At 34.7% G+C, this 17,554-nt stretch overlaps 1 protein-coding gene across 1 annotated transcript in view; it reads left to right on the forward strand.

The window, feature by feature from the left end:
• AGPS (alkylglycerone phosphate synthase) overlaps positions 1 to 17,554 on the forward strand; it is a 148,953-nt gene that overhangs the window by 43,246 nt on the left and 88,153 nt on the right. Inside the window, exons 2-5 of the mRNA XM_024122218.2 lie at positions 3,147 to 3,236; positions 13,641 to 13,731; positions 15,558 to 15,678; positions 15,774 to 15,848. Coding sequence (XP_023977986.1) covers positions 3,147 to 3,236; positions 13,641 to 13,731; positions 15,558 to 15,678; positions 15,774 to 15,848 — 377 coding nt within the window. The remainder of the gene's footprint in view (positions 1 to 3,146; positions 3,237 to 13,640; positions 13,732 to 15,557; positions 15,679 to 15,773; positions 15,849 to 17,554) is intronic.

The following is a 17,554-nucleotide window of genomic DNA, read 5'->3' on the forward strand; positions in this document are numbered from 1 at the left end:
GAGAAATGCAAATCAAAACTATAATGAGATATCACCTCACACCAGTCAGAATGGACATCATCAAAAAATCTACAAACAGTGAATGCTGGAGAGGGTATGGAGAAAAGGGAACCCTCTTGCACTGTTGGTGGGAATGTAAATTGATACAGCCACTATGGAGAGCTGTATGGAGGTTCCTTAAAAAACTAAAAATAGAACTACCATTCGACCCAGCAATCCCACTACTGGGCATGTACCTTGAGAAAACCATAATTCAAAAAGAATCATGTACCACATTGTTCATTGCAGCTCCATTTACAATAGCCAGGACATGGAAGCAACCTAAGTGTCCATCGACAGATGAATGGATAAAGAAGGTGTGGCACATATATACAATGGAATATTACTCAGCTATAAGAAGAAACGAAATTGAGTTTTTTGTAGTGAGGTGGCTGGACCTAGAGTCTGTCATACAGAGTGAAGTAAGTCAGAAAGAGAAAAACATACCGTATGCTAACACATATATATGGAATCTAAAAAAAAAAAGGTTCTGATGAACCTAGGGGCAGGACAGGAATAAAGACACAGACGTAGAGAATGGACTTGAGTACACGGGGTGAGGGAAGGGTTAGCTGGGATGAAGTGAGAGAGTAGCATGGACATATATACACTACCAAATGTAAAATAGATAGCTAGTGGGGAGCAGCCGCATAGCAAAAGGAGATCAGCTCGATGCTTTGTGTCCACCTAAAGGGGTGGCATAGGGAGTGGGGAGTAGGGAGACACAAGAGGGAGGAGATATGGGGATATATGTATACATATAGCTGATTCACTTTGTTATACAGCAGCAAGTAACACAGCATTGTAATGCAATTATACTCCAATAAAGATGTGAAAAAAACAATAAAACAAGTGGATTAGTGACATGTCATTAGTCGTGAGATTTTTCTGTAGAGATTTTTTCCAAAAGCTCTCTTTCAAAACCTCCCTCTACAGGGAGGTAGAATTGTGAAATAAGAAGAAAATATTGATTGATAGTTTATAACAGGCTCATCTACAAATCTAATCTCTGGATTTGTTACTCTTTAAGATGTTTTTGAGGGCTTCCCTGGTGGCTCAGTTGTTAAGAATCTGCCTGCCAGTGCAGGGGATACAAGTTCAATCCCTGGGCCGGGAAGATCCTACATGCAGCAGAGCAACTAAGCCCGTGTGCCGCAACTACTCAGCCCGTGCGTCACAAGTACTGAAGCCTGCACGCCCTAGGGCCCGTGCTGCACAACAAGAGAAGCCACTGCAGTGAGAAGCCCATGCACCGCAACGAAGGGTAGCCCCTGCTCACCGCAACTAGAGAAAGCCCGCACGCAGCAGCAAAGACCCAATGCAGCAATAAATAGATAGATAGATAGATCAAGATGTATTTGAACAGTATGTTTTTATATAGGAAATGCAGTTTTTATTGTTAGCAAACTTTAATTTTAAAGAGAGCATTCCTAGTTTCTTTTTCCTTAATTTTATGTATAGATGGGGATTTCATTACATAATTAATGACTGTATTTGGTTCATTTGTATCGTGTTAGTGTTCTACTTGTTTGAAAAGCCCTTGAACTGGAAGAAGAATTATGGTTGTAATAAAACATTTGCTTGCTTGTCAGTAGTCATTTTCTTCCTTGAGAATTATGGAGAATTAGAACACTTTTTATTTTTTAATTTTTTATTTATTCAGTTGTTTCTTTGGCTGTGTTGGGTCTTCGTTTCTGCACGTGGGCTTTCTCTGGTTCATGCGAGCAGGGGCTACTCTTCATTGCAGTGCATGGGCTTCTCATTATGGTTGCTTCTCTTGTTGCTGAGCTCTGGCTCTAGGCACGTGGGCTTCAGTAGTTGTGGCACGTGGGCTCAGTAGTTGTGGCTCACAGGCTCTAGAGCACAGGCTCAGTAGTTTCGGTGCACGGACTTAGTTGCTCTGCGGCATGTGGGATCTTACCGGACCAGGGCTCCAACCCGTGTCCTCTGCATTGGCAGGTGGATTTGTAACCACTCTGCCACCAGGGAATCCCTAGAACACTTTTTAATAGTACATCTTTGTTTATTTTGAAATTTCGTTTAAAAATTGAGGTAAAATTGATGTGTAACATTATACTAGTTTTAGCTGTACAGCTTAGTGATTTGATATTTGTGTATATTGTGAATTTTTCACCATAATAAGTCTAGTTAACAGTCATCACCACACATAGTTACAGAGTTCTTTCTTATGATGTATTTTCAAGTATTTTCATCATAAACTACAGCCATTGAGTTTTCAGTAAGAAGATTCACCATCAGTTTATTTCAGTGGCCCAAGTATACTAGGGCACCATGCTAAAATATGTATTAAATGCTGACACGGTAGTTTGGTGTGGTTGCTTATTGTGTTCTGCATGGGTCCAGACCAATCTAATTCTTTTGTAATGTGTAAAATTGAATGAGTGAGTGATTGATTTTGATGAAAACGATTTTTAAAACTATGAAATACTGGCATTTTGGAAATTAAAGATAACATTGTTTTGGAACATTGAAAACTGGTATGGTCATTAACTGTTATGTTAATGTTAATATGTAGATCAAGGTAGATGTTGGCATTTACATGGAAGTTGAAGGATTTAGAATGTAAACCCAGTGTTCAGATTTTTAATCTATTTTATTGAAAGTGCCTGCTACTGGTAGTGTCAGTGCTATTGAACCTACTTTGTAAATTGGTCTTTTTCATTCTAGCAGAAGATTAATAATTGCGATTTTTCTAATATATGAAAAAATTTGTTTCTTGTTAAGTGAATTTTATTTTAGTTGCAAAATATTTTAGGTCGTCATATAAACTCAATAACGTGCAAAATGAAGCATATGTATACTCTAAGAATATTTTTCTCCTTCTTCCTTTTTCCTTTGAATGCATTAAATTTAGTGGTTGTAGCCCTTTGTGAAGCAAGTGCTGCTCATCAGAGTGATTCTATGTTTAGAAATATTAATGTATAGACATTTTAATATATATTCATTTTATTTAAAGTAACGTAATATTAGTGGAATAAGGTCTTCTGTTAAATGATTGTGAAAGTTAATAGTCAATGATGGATGCAGTGTTCAGTTTTGAGATGTTTAGTATAGATCTCATTTATGTATATTTTTTTGCTTATTAGGCAAGAAGTTATGAAATGGAATGGATGGGGATATAATGATTCCAGGTTCTTCTTCAATAAAAAAGGACAAGTTGAGTTGACTGGGAAAAGGTAACTGGTTTTTTCTTTGTTTTATTCCTTTTATTTCTCTTTCTCTGAAAAATTTTAAACATAAATAACAAATATAATGTTAAATAATAGACATACATAAAATAGGATAATAGAATCACTCCCCCCTTGATTTAAAAGTTATTAACATTTTGCCATATTGCTTTTCTTTTTCTGTTATGTATCAAATTCTGACATTGTCATGTCACTTCTAAATATTTATATATGTATCCCTTAAAAAAATAAGGACCTAATATAACCAATCATATAATACTATTATCATACTCCCCCAAAATAACAGAAATTTTGTAATATCTGATTATTCACATTCACATTTCTCTGTCTAAAAAATATCATTCTGTAGGTAGTTTGAATCAGGATCCAAAAAGGTTTGCAGTTACCCACCATCTAATCTGCATGACATTGGCTTGTTCAAAGTAACTCTTTGTTTAAGACTGGAATATAATTTTGGTTGGGTTATTATGGAAGGTGAACATTATGGAAGGTCCTTGTGAATATAAATAGTATTTTTAAAATTAGTTTTCTGAGGTATATTAGGGAAGAAGTGATGAAGAAAAATCAGTCATTTGTGTGGTAACTTTCACATTCTGAAATATTTTTGGTAATAATGTTGATAAGAATTCTAAAGAATATTTGTATTGTTACTGTTCCATATGTAGACAGAATTGTAAAATGAGTTCTTAATTGATTTTAAGCAACACTGACCCTGCCGAAGCTGGTGTTTTGAGTTTGACTATTGAATTTTGATATAACTTGGAAGGACAGTGAGTACAAATACAAAATATTTAAATGTGGCTCTAAAAATAAATTAAAAATTGAGACTAGGTAAAAAATTGGATTAGGTATATCATGAATCTGTTCCAGTATTGCACTTTGACTTCATATCTATTGGGCATTAATATACTTGTTTTTAAAACAAGTATGTGGTATATCGGTATATTGAAATATCAGCAAGAAAGGTTTTCTTTGGAGAAATTCTTTTTCTTTACAACATAACCATTCCATTTTTGTTTTTAACTTAAACGTACTTCGTACCTGAAACAAAACCTCAGGAATGGTAATTAGTAGCTAATTTTAATGAAGGTGTGAAAGTGTACACTTTACATTTGCTTTTTAATAGGAAAGATAATTTTCTGCATTCTCATTCCCATTCTTTAGTGTGACTGAACAGCATGTTGGTGGAGGCTTAGTTAAGAAATTGTGTAATTCAGGTAGAAGGAATTTCTGGTTAAAATTAAATTTACCAATGTTCTAAACATTGAGTATTTTATGTTTTAAATAGAATAATGTCTAATACAGTAGAAACTTGTCATGTAGAGATTGGCTTTACAGAATCTTCAGGGGGAGAGAAGTGAATCTTCTGAACTTAGAAAACCAACTTCCTCTCTTCTTAGATACTGTCTTCATTTCTCTCTTTCTCTCTCTCTGGACCTTGAAGTTATAGCATCTTTGTTTTATGTGAGGGGGCAAATAGGCACTTGTGCACTGTGCCATTGAAAGCATAAGATACCTACTGTCTTCTGTAGGGTACTGTAGGCTATGCATTGGTTTATGTTAGCAGTGTATGTGTGTCAAGTGAATGATAAGTCACAGGAAGTGTCACAATTATTTATACCTTAGTGTATGAACCCTTATACCCATGGGTTTAGAGTCTGGCCCTTATTTTGGGTGTTCTGGCACTTGGCTTGCCAATTTTCCCAGAGAGGATCAGATTGTAGGTGGCTGATACATGTGCGACACTCATAAGATACTAAAAAAAAAATTAGAACCCCAGTGTGTTCACTTATGATTAGATTATTTCTTTTTCAGGATGTAGAACACTTGTTAATGCCCTTCCTGATATTAAGATATGTAGAAAACAAAATTTGTAATTTATATATTGTTTGGAGAGCATAAATTCAGAGCAAAGGGAATTCAGTGGTCTTGAGAGAGATTTTTATCCAGGTTGTAATAGAATTCGAGAATTTTCCCATTGACTTTAGACTTTGGAAGATTACTGCTGCTGCCCCTAAAACCAGAATGGATTTCTTAAAGGCCTCATTTCTTTGCACTGTTGACTCCTGAGTCCAGGTCCAGTGGGGGAGAGGGGAAGAAAACAAGGGTACATCTGACTGGCAGAGCCTGCAAGGGTAACCTTTGCTTCCTACTGAATTATCCATTATCCAGAGGGTAATTCTGTAAACACAGAAATGGAATTTAAACGTTCTAGGATTAAATATGTTATACATAAACTATTTAATAACTGAAACCAAATAACTAAATAATATTCAGTTCTCATTTTGGTGCTTACAGAAGCACCATTATCTTGCCACAGACAGTATAATAAACTGGATTGAATTGGATCATAGCTTTCTCTATATCTAGTCTAGTTTCCTAGGGCTAATGATTGAACTAGTAGATTTCTCTGATTTTTTTTTATCAGAAAACATTTAGAAACATTATTTAAGATAATAATAGCTATTACTTATTGAGTTCCTACTGAGTTATCTTAAAATAACCCTAAGTGGGTAGTGATATGTTCTTAGAAATAATCAGGAGATTGAGGATGAGAGAGGTTAAATAGCTTACTTGAGGTCAGCTGCGCAGTGGGAAATTGTGATTAAAAAACAAGTGTTTTGGGCTTCCCTGGTGGTGCAGTGGTTGAGAGTCCTCCTGCCGATGCAGGGGACACGGGTTCGTGCCCCGGTCCGGGAGGATCCCACATGCTGCGGAGCGGCTGGGCCCGTGAGCCATGGCTGCTGAGCCTGCGCGTCTGGAGCCTGTGCTCTGCAACAGGAGAGGCCACAACAGTGAGAGGCCCGCGTACCGCAAACAAACAAACAAACAAACAAGTGTTTTAAGCTTCATTTTTGTGCTCGTTCTATTATACTGCGCTAATGAGGTACCATACTCATCCATTGTATTGATTTTATTCTCTTTCCAGTCTCTGGAAGCACTTTACAGGAGGCTTCTACACTCTATACACCAGTACAGTAGAGTTAGTCATATTGTAAAAAGTTATCCTATGACAAAAGTTCCTATTGCTCCAGAGGAGCGTGAAGGGCAGGAGCGTAAGAAGGTTGTGATATTCCTAAAAAAGAAAATGGAATTTGTGACTAAAGAGGATGAGTACAAGAAAACAGTATCAATTCACCATGTTGTATTAATAATATTAGATTTTAAGGCCAGTTTTTGAAATTCTTTGTAAAGACTTTCTATTCCGGCATTGTAGTGGACTGAACAAATATAGACCCTTTGCCCTCTATAACCAGGTAGAAAACATGGATAAAATACTACAAGAAAGAAATAATAACAGAGCTGGAAAGAAAGAAAGGGAAATCCTTAGGTGCCAGAAACTAAGAGTGACTCTCAGTGAAAATTTATGGGGGGTTCCCCTATTTTTGATCCACAGAACATTGAAAAGGTAGAAAATTTTTATGAGTAAATGTGGTTGGTTGTCTGTATATATTTTGGGGAGGGTAACTTTGACATTTCAAACCCAACCATTAAATTAGAAGCAATTATAAGCTATTACAGATGTCAGGGAAAAATCATAAGTTTTTCCCTTAGCACAGTCTGTTTTCTGAACAGACTTGTAATTTGTCAGTTTATAAATCCCTAGGTTTATAATCTTGCGATTCTTATTCCTCCTAGATATAGATGAATTGAGTCCTCCTAGGTTTAAGCAGCAGAAGGCAGTACTTCAGAGCTAATGCTATATGATTTCTATAAACTAAAAATTTTGAAAAGTGTCATTATTCTTTGACTTTAAAAGCATTATACATTAATTGGTGCTTTCAAGGCACAAGTTAGTGATGAAGTAGAGAGAATTTGTTTGGGTTTGTTGTATTTTGTATTTTCAATGGCGTAATTTTTAAAGTTTTACCTCCTATAAAAGGCTATTAAATTGGTTAGCAATTGTGGAACTCACTGAGAATAGATGGTTGCGTCTACTAATATTTTGCTGCCTCTGTGCACTGCCCCAGAGTGAGTCACCTTGTCTTTAGTCACCTTAAGTCCTGATGTGCACTTGCTTCTTGGATATTTATGTCCACAGAGTTTTCTTTCCATTATACAGTGATTTCATTGGTTTTGAAAGTTTGCTCTGGTTCTGTATCTTCTACAATATAGTCTACTTTGATCTTAAGGAAAGGTGGTAAATTGACCTCACCTTATATTTTACAACAAAAACCATTTCTTAAAGTTCTCAAACCAGTCTTCAGTCGTGGTAAAGATCTATTCAGTGGTCACCTTGTTTCAACAGTTGGTATGGGCATTTGGCTTTCTGGTAGAAGTTGCATGTTTCCTGCCCATATGTTCACCATACAAATTAAATGTCTTTGTAGCTTTGACTAAACGAGGTTGTAAGTTTCTTAAGAACAGGAGTCATATTGTAATACCAATTCTATGTGTCCTGCAGTGCTTAGTACAGTCTTATGAATGTTAAATAAATGCTTATTTATAGTTCTGGATGTAAATCCTAATTATTTTGCTGTAAGAATCAAGTCATTCCAAAGCTGTTTCTTATGTTAAATACCTCTAATTCCTTTAACTTTTCTATGTTTCTTTTCCATTCATTTACTTTTTTGATTTCAGAGTTTTCTCCTTTACCTCATGATATTTTATGAGATTTTGGGGGCCCTTGGCAGTATGCTAGGCTTTATGATTATTAAGTCAAGCTTCTTTTATTGTTTTTCAAATCCCAGGGCATTAGGTGCAAGAAAAAGTACAATTGAAAAGCTTTCATTCTTACATGGAACTCTTTTTGAACTGTGTTAAGTTTTATGCGGGAATTATAGATAATGGAGCAGTCTTAAATCCAAGGTTCTGCCAATAAGATATTTCTTCAGAGTCTGAAATATTGTGCATTCAGATGTAGAAGTATATTCTGGTTATCTTAATGGTAGAATGTAGTTTTTTTGCACATGACAGTAATACCAACCTTGTATCTCTTGGTTCAAGTGTCTTGAAGGGGGTTACCTTTTTATTTTATGGGTAATGTTACTTGTGAATTAAGGGATTCACAAAGGTCCGAATATTATCCTGCCGTGAATATCAAGAGTCTCCTATATATTACAGAGACCCAAAGTAATTGTATGGTTAAAATATAGGGACCCAGGATTAAAACCTAATACTTCCAAATTGGCCTTTCTGTAGGACATTATAACACATAGTAGCATGTGTGTTATAACAAATTTCCCAGAATTTATACTTTTACTGTCAGGTAAGATGAAGAACATTTTATATGCTGAATGTCTTAAATTGTTTTAGCTGTGAGTCTTATACTTTCTTTCATTCCAATTTCTTTAAATTTATGAAAAAGGTATTATTATATAATACTTTAAATATCCCATTTCAGTTTGAATGTTAGCACTTGTGATTTTTTAATATAAAAAGAACTTGTTGAATAAAACATATTTGTTGTTTATTTTTTCATTCCACTATTATTTTTGTTTTGCTAACCTTTATGTAAAGATTTATTTGAGAATTTTAGATGGTATTTTTGTTACATAATATGAAGTCATCATAAGAGGTGACGTCCTCTCAGCCAATGCTGTGTAACTGTTAAAATTACATGACAAAATGAGTGCTTTTTGTCACTTCCAATTAAAAATTCCTTTGGATAAGGCCCACCACTGGCTCCTTTAATATTGAATTCTGTATTATAAACATATTTAATTTCAGTACAGAATTTATATATTACACACTGATCCCCCCCCCCTTTGGCTCTCTTTGTGAAGTCAAAGTAAACTTCTGAGGCTAGTTGCTAAAAGCTTTTGCAGTTATTCAAGCTCTGGTGAAATGAATGGGAAATAATCTTGAGCAAAAGTATTACACTTTGAACATTTAATTTAATTTAATTTTATTTTATTTTGGCTGTGTTGGGTCTTCGTTACCGTGCGCGGGCTTTCTCTAGTTGTGGCGAGTGGGGGCTACTCTTCGTTGAGGTGCGTGGGCTTCTCATTGTGGTGGCTTGTTGCGGAGCATGGGCTCTAGGTGCACAGGCTTCAGTACCTGTGGCACGTGGGCTCAGTAGTTGTGGCTCACGGGCTCCAGAGCACAGGCTCAATAGTTGTGGTGCACAGGCTTAGTTGCTCTGCAGCATTTGGGATCTTCCCAGACCAGGGCTCGAACCTGTGTCCCCTGAATTGGCAGGCAGATTCTTAACCACTGCGCCACCAGGGAAGTCCCTTGAACATTTTAAATAGCTTGTACAGCATAGATGTTAAGACCAATATATAGTCTATTCTGGTTTGTTTTCAGTATTGGTTTAATTGTTCTTTGATCTGGAATAGATAGTGACTACTAGAGTATCTCTTCTTTTCTTCATTTAAACACACACTTTTCTCCATTAAACACAAAAATAAAAATAGCTTTGAGGACTTAAATGGCCATCTTGGAAAAAAATTACTTCTGACCTTACTTCATACCAAATACAGAGATCAATTCCAGATAGGTTATAGACCTAAATACATAAGCTAAAACTATAAAATTGCTAGAAGAATATACAGAATGTCTTTCTGAATTTGAGGTAGGCAAAGAGCAGAGAACTAAAAGCATTAATATAAGGAAAAAATGAATCAGACAGCATTAAAATATAGAACTTCTTTTCATCAAAAGACTCCTTTAAGAGAGTGAAAACACAAATCACAGAGTGAGAGAAAATATTTAATACATACATCCTTGATTTCAGAATGTCTAGAGAATTCTTATACATCAATAAAAACATAATAAATGAGTAAAAGATGAACTGGCGTTGAAAATAGGATATCCAAATGGACAATAGATATATGAATAGAAGTTCAGTTTCTTGAGTAGTCAGTGAAATTCAAATTAATATTGTCAAGAGATTACCAATAGAATGTCTCATAATGAAAATAACTACAATACCAGGTGTGGAGAGGATGTGGAACAAGTAGAACTCTTTATACATTGCTGGCTGTTAACATCTTGGAAGGCTATCTGCCAGCACCTCCTAAAGCTAAACATATGCATAGACTGTGGCCTAGGAACTCCACCCTAGTTATATAGCTATCTGAAACGTGTGATATGTGATCTTCAGAAAACAAGTTCAAGAATGTCCCTGCACATACAAAAAACTGTAAACAACTCTATTTTCTGTCACCAATACAATGGATAAAGTAATTATGCTATACTCACACAGTGGAATTAAGCCATGGAAATGAATGAACTGCAACTACGTACACAAACATAGATGACTCTCACAAATATAATATTGAACAAAAGAAAGCAGACACAAAAAGTACATTTTATATGATTTCATTTATATAAAGTTAACAAGATAGTTGTTCCTTTGGCGTGGGGAAAGGTGATAATGCCTGGAAAGGGGCAAGGAGGGGGATATTTCTGGGGTGCTGGTAATGTTCTATTTCTGGATCTGCATGCTGATTACATGGGAGATTTACTTTGTAAAAATTCATTCAGCTATACACTTACTTTTTGTATGCATGTTATACTTCAATATTTTGTAAATAAAATGTTTATAAAATTAAACAAAGATAAAACAGCCATAGTATAGTATAATTTTATTTGGCTGTTCTGTCATCATGGTGGGGAGAGGGAAGTAGAGAAGTTGCAAGAACATTATAGTGAAAAAAATTACCGAATATAGCTACTGTGATTTTATAAATATTCATTAATAAAGAATTTTAGAATAATGATCTCACTTGGAATGATGGTAAGGAAAGAATCAGACTAGAGGCAGCATCATATAGTATTTAAGAGCACAGACTTAGTTATTACTTATTTAACCTTATTTATTACCTAGTTCATATCCTGGTTTTGTAACTTACTAGCTGTGTGACCTTGAGTAAGTTACTTAACATACCTAACATCTTAAGTTGTTTAACTTCTTTGTGCCTTAGCTTCCTCATTTATAAAATGGGGTAATAGTATCAACCTCATAACATTATTATAAGTTAATATACGTAAGAAACTTAGAACAATGCCTGACAATAACACTTTATGTTTACTTAAATAAAAATTTGAGTACCATTTTAAAATATACATTTTGAAATTTGTTTTGGTCTTTTCTGAAAGTTATTTTATTACTGCCACTGTAACACATTGGAATGTTATTGTTTGCATATCAGCCTTCTTCACTACACTAATCTAGGGTAGAATATTTATTTTATCTCTTTATTTCTAGCACTTATTGCTATTTAATATTTTGCCATCTCTGACAAGTGTTTCCAAAGCTGAAAAGTTGCCTCTCTAAGCACTTGAGTTTTCTGCACCAATATTCTCATATATATACAATTTAGGATTTCTTGTATACATGAAATATGTTTACATTTCATATAAGCTCATTTAAATAGAGTTTGGGATAGAAGATATAGGAAACGAAATTTGAGTAGCAAATCTAGTTTTTTCATAGTATTCCTGCTCTATAGAGCTCTTTAGTGTGTTTTAAATTTATTGTAGCACTTCATGTAAAATATAAGCACCTTGCAAATCTGGTTTACTTACCATTCCCTGTTCTTTTTCTAGCTGTCACATCATAAACTCCACGATACAACATTATAATTTTTAAGAGTCATATATACTTTAAAGAAATTAAGAAAAATAGTCAATTATATTTACTCACATATTTACTCTTTCTGTCATTATTTATTCCGTTGTGAAGATTTCACTGTATATTTAGTGTTATATTTCCCTTCAGCCTACAGAAGTTCCTCTGGCATTTCTTGTAGGTGTGCTGGCTCCAAGTTCTCTTAGTTTTCACCTGAAAATGTCTTTATTTCACTTTTGTTCTTAAAGGATATTTTCACCAGATACAAAATTCTAGGTTGGCATTCTTTTCCTTTCAGCACTTTAAAAATGTTGTTCCGTTGTTTTCTGGACTTCATTGTTTCTGATGAGAAGTCAGTCATAATTTTTGTTGTTATTACCTTATATGTAATGTGTCGTTTTTCTCTAGATGCTTTTAAGATTTCTTTCTCTTCTTTCTCTCTTTTTTAAGTTGCAATTTGACTATGATGTGCCTTGTGTGAGTTTCTTTACATTTATCTTCTTAGAGTTCTCTGACCTTCTTTAATTTGCGAACTTATGTCTTTCATCAAATTTGGAAACTTTCTGTTATTATTTCTTCAAATACTTTTTTAAAAAAAATTTATTTATTTATTTATTTATGTGTTTATTTTTGGCTGTGTTGGGTCTTCGTTTCTGTGCGAGGGCTTTCTCTAGTTGTGGCAAGCGGGGGCCACTCTTCATCACGGTACACGGGCCTCTCACTGTCGCGGCCTCTCTTGTTGCAGAGCACAGGCTCCAGACGTGCAGGCTCAGTAGTTGTGGCTCACAGGCCCAGTCGCTCCACAGCATGTGGGATCCTCCCAGACCAGGGCTCGAACCCGTGTCCCCTGCATTGGCAGGCGGACTCTCAACCACTGCGCCACCAGGGAAGTCCCCAAATACTTTTTTAAAATTCCTTTCCCTCTTTCCTCTTCTTCTTAGGTCTCCATTTATATGTATGTTAGTATTTTTCTGTTGTTCCATAGGTCTCTGTAGCTCTCTTTATTTTTTCAATCTTCTTCTCTGTTCTTCAGATTAAAAATGATTTATTGCTCTATCTGTAATTTTACTGACATCTCCAGTCTGCCCTTGAGTTCCTCCAATGAATTTTTATTTGAATTTTAATTATAGAATTTCTATTTTGTTCTTTTTAAAATTTCTGTTTCTCTGCTGAGATTTATTTTCTATTATTCACTGGGAACATATTTTCCCTTTTGTCCTTTAGTGTAGTTATAGCTGTTTTAAAATCCTTGTGTGCTATTTCCAGTATCTTGGATCATCTTGGGGTTCTTAAGCGATTAACTTGACTCATCTCAAGTTTCCTTCTTTGGTGGTGAGCAGCTGAATTATCTGTTCTGTTCTTTTAAGCTTAGCTGGGCTGCTTAGTGTCTGCTCCATACATGTGTAATTCAAGATCAGCCAGACATTTGGACAGAGTTTATACATAGGTTCTTCTGACTGACTCCTGGATCTGTGTGATTTTTCTGTACTCTTCCCAGATGCTGTGTTCACTGTGAACACTGTCCTCTCGTTCTTTCAGCCAGGCAGACTGTAGGTTTTCTGCATTCTTCTTTCTTTCTGTGGTACTAGCTGGGGCTTTCCCTCAGGCTAAAGCCTGTTTAAAAAATAAAACGAAACTGGAAACTCATAGAGTGCTGTTTTCTTCTTACCACCTATTTTTGCCTGGTTTGGGGCTATCTATACTGCCCTCAAATAGCTGGGTTTTGTTTGTTTTGTTTTTGTCCAGAGCTTATCATTATATGTGGGATGGTTGGTTCGATAGGAACTACTTGACCATTACTAGAAACAGAATCTAAGATTTGAACTTAAATGAAGATAACTTTACTCTAATGTTTTACCTTCTTTGTACCTTAGGTACCCTCTTAGTGGCATGATTTTGCCAACTTTTAAAGAATGGATCCAAAATACCCTTGGAGTAAGTCTGGAGCATAAAACTACCTCTAAAGTAAGCAAATAAGAATGATTAATAATATTCTTAACTGAATGTGTGTGTGTTTAATCCCAAATTAATTAGACTTATCTTAGTAGTTTGTTATAGTTATTTAATATATTTGTTATTTTTTTGTTAAGAAGTTTACTAGTCATATTGACCTTGTTAGGCTTTCTAGGGGTGATTTTTTTTTTTTTAATGTTTTTTAGCATCACAGATACAGAGCCTAATCTCAGCATTTATCTGAGATTTATCTGGCAAATCTGTAATCCTCTCTGAGCCTCAGAGTTGTATCTGTCTGTCCTCTGTGTCACAAGTAGTAGTGAAGTTCAAACGAATGAATTCTGTGAGAGAACTTTGTTACAAAAATATAAGTTGCTGTTATTTTTAGGTTTTGTAATGAACTGACAGTAATCTAGAATTAATATAGAATAATTTAAAATAAAAATATAATGTTACATTTACTAACAAAACATTTAGAATATTTGAAGATTGAAAAAAGTAAAGTAAAAGTTTGATTAAGATATGGGTGATAGAGAATTTTAGTTTGCTCATGTGGTATCACTTTTCTGACGGGTGGTTAGAATCCTTTAAACTACATACATATTAAACTAATGAAATAGTTAACATTTCTTTATATAATTATAATCTCTATTATTTATTAGTATTATTCGCTATGGCATGGTATTCTGCGTCCCTCTAACTGAGTATAACTTCCGTAAGTGCAGGGGCTATGGCTTACACTATATTATCCACTATATCCAACATATTATTAAGGACTGTAGGTATTCAGTGAGTGCTTGTTTGGTTTATTTATAAATCCATAGTTACATTTTATTCTAGTATTAAATTAGGCTAAACAGCTAATTCCTATCCCTCTCAAACCAAATTCTAATTTTTCTTTAAAGATCTCTTCTATTTCCTTTTTTGACTATTTGTGATTACTTTTTTGACACTGATGCAATCTATATACCATATTCAGAAATTTCACCAGTTTTACATGCACTTCTTTTTTCTGTTTTGAGCCCTTTCAGTTTTCAATAACTTAACAAAATAGTAATCTGTATGATGGAGATAATCTCATTTAACAGATGAAGAAGCCAAGGTTTGCAGAAGTTGGGTGACTTGCCCAATGTCACATAGCTTTAAAGTTGAAGATTTACTTTTCAAGTTACCTGTTAGTTGAAATTAAGTATCAAGTTTATGATTATGTTGTGAGTTTTAAAGCAGTCCTGTAAAAATGGGTTTATTACTTATTGGGAGGCTTTTTGCTGATCATTTAAAAATAATAAAAGGAAATGATAAATTTTATCTACAGGTGAAAATGTAGTTAATGCAAAAGTTAACTATCTTTCCCCCAGTGTCCCTAGTCTAAAATCAAAGATTTGAGACTTTGCTATCTTCCTTGTTCTTAATTGTAATCTTTATTTTTATTTTATTTTATTTATTTTTTGACCACGCCACACAGCATGTGGGATCTTAGTTCCCTGACCAGGGATGGAACCCTGGCCGCCTGTGGTGGAAGCAGGGAGTCTTAACCACTGGACCACCAGGGAAGTCCCCTTAATTGTAATCTTTAGAAATAATGAAAAGGTGGGCCATAGAAGCAAAAGAGAAAGCATAGGTTTTTATAACTTATGTTACAGAATGTGATTAGCAGAGCATTTGTAATTGGTTACTGTCACAGAGTTGGTTTCCATATGTATTATTTGTTATTTTCCTATGCTTCTGTCCTTGTTTGGATGTAAAAAAATTTACATTTTATAGTCACTCTCTGTAACCTAGGTATTCAAATTTTATTTTATAGAAATTAGTCAAAGAAAACCAATTTTATTTTCTAGGCATCCTTAAATCCTAGTGATACACCTCCTTCTATTGTAAATGAAGATTTTCTTCATGACCTTAAAGAAACTAATATTTCATATTCACAAGAAGCAGATGATCGAGTATTTAGAGCTCATGGTAAGCAACTTTATGTAAGTGCTATTTATTTTTAATTTGTAAATTTCCTATAATTTAAGATGTTTTTGCATTTTCTTTTTTAAACCTCAAAATAGGTCATTGTCTTCATGAGATATTTTTGCTCAGGGAAGGAACGTTTCAGCGAATTCCTGATATAGTTTTATGGCCAAGTAAGTTCTTGTTTTTCTTTGTATTATTAATTCAGTATTGTTAAATTTTAAGTAAATTTAGTATTGGAAATACGTCCTTTTAAACGTATGAACTGTAAAAAATATAGATCGCTATATTTTTAGAGTTTACTAAAGGTCATATCATTCTTAATATGATCATCCTGAATGTTTGGTTTTAATGATTAAATCTTCATTTAGTATGTACATATCCTTTTGCAAGGTCAGTAGAAAAATGTATTTTGGGCTAATTTGAAAGCTTAATGAAATTATTATCAATCAATGATATATTCAGATGTATAGAAACTCTTAACATAACTGATTACTGCAACTAATAATAGTAGTTTGTTGATGTTAACTTGTGGGCTAAAAAATATGGTATTCAAATGATGAAACAAGTTGTTTAATATGGATATTACCTTTGATATAAATAATTAAATTTTGAGAAATTAATTTCATTTAGGGATTTGGCTTGAGTTGGAGGATGGATGAGCTTTCTGTTATTATTTTGCTCTTGCTGATGCTTAGGCACTATATTTATATATATGGTTTTTATATCCACGTCTTGTAGCAGAAACTTTAAAGCAGAATACAGGTATACTGCTCCTTACTGTCCATAATTACCTTTTTTTTTTTTTTTTTTTGTGGTATGCGGGCCTCCCTCTGTTGTGGCCTCTCCCGTTGCGGAGCACAGGCTCCGGATGCGCAGGCTCAGCGGCCATGGCTCACGGGCCCAGCCGCTCCGCGGCATGTGGGATCCTCCCAGACCGGGGCATGAACCCGGTTCCCCTGCATCGGCAGGCGGACGCGCAACCACTGCGCCACCAGGGAAGCCCCATAATTACCTTTAAGAAGTTCTGTTGATCTTCCGATCCTTTTTTCTCTTCAGATTCCATAAAAGGATTATATAGAGCATTTTATTTTTCAAAAAATTGCCTCATTCATGGACTCTCAGTTCTTAGATGTGATCCTTTTCCTTTGCAGGGAGTATCTGAGGGAAGACTCCTACTTTATTTGGGAATAAGAAGGAGGGTGACATACATAGGGAGAAAAGAATCTATTTGAATGGTGTATTGGTGCCCAAATCAAGTCTAAAATTTTGTTCTGTTGAATCTTCCAGTATAATAACTTCCTGGAAATAGTTTGTTTCCCAACAGGTTGTCAGTTCACTGAGGCCTTTATTTAACTTTAATGTAAATTTCCTTTTGGTAATAAAGTTCAGGTTTTTCTTTGCATGAGGATAAGTTTTGAGACAATATGGCAATTTGAGACAATGTGGTATTCCATAGAGTGGAGGTGGCTTTCTCATCTTGCAGTTTAAATATCTACACGCCATATCTGTATATATACATATGTAACATACCTAGGAAGTCAATCGTTGTGGATGTCTTTAAGTCTGTCTGTAATTGGAGTCTGAATTCTACATGTTGCTTTAATAGGATGTCTAGGGCTTATCTAAGAGCAAGAACTTGTAATATATGTAACTTTCTGATTTGGAGTCATACTTAAACCAGGAATTGTCACCATTGTGACCTGTACACAGTGTAGCTATTTCTACCTTTCATTTAGTTTGGACAAGTAGTTAGTTACTTATACATTGTATGTTGTCTGTGGTAAGTATACTTATAAAAATAAAGTCTCCTTTAGCAGTACTTCACTTATCCAATTTACGCATTATTTTCAGCAGTCTAAATATCACAACTTTAGGC

Source organism: Physeter macrocephalus, chromosome 2 (genome assembly GCF_002837175.3).
Source record: "Physeter macrocephalus isolate SW-GA chromosome 2, ASM283717v5, whole genome shotgun sequence".
Lineage (NCBI taxonomy): Eukaryota > Metazoa > Chordata > Mammalia > Artiodactyla > Physeteridae > Physeter > Physeter macrocephalus.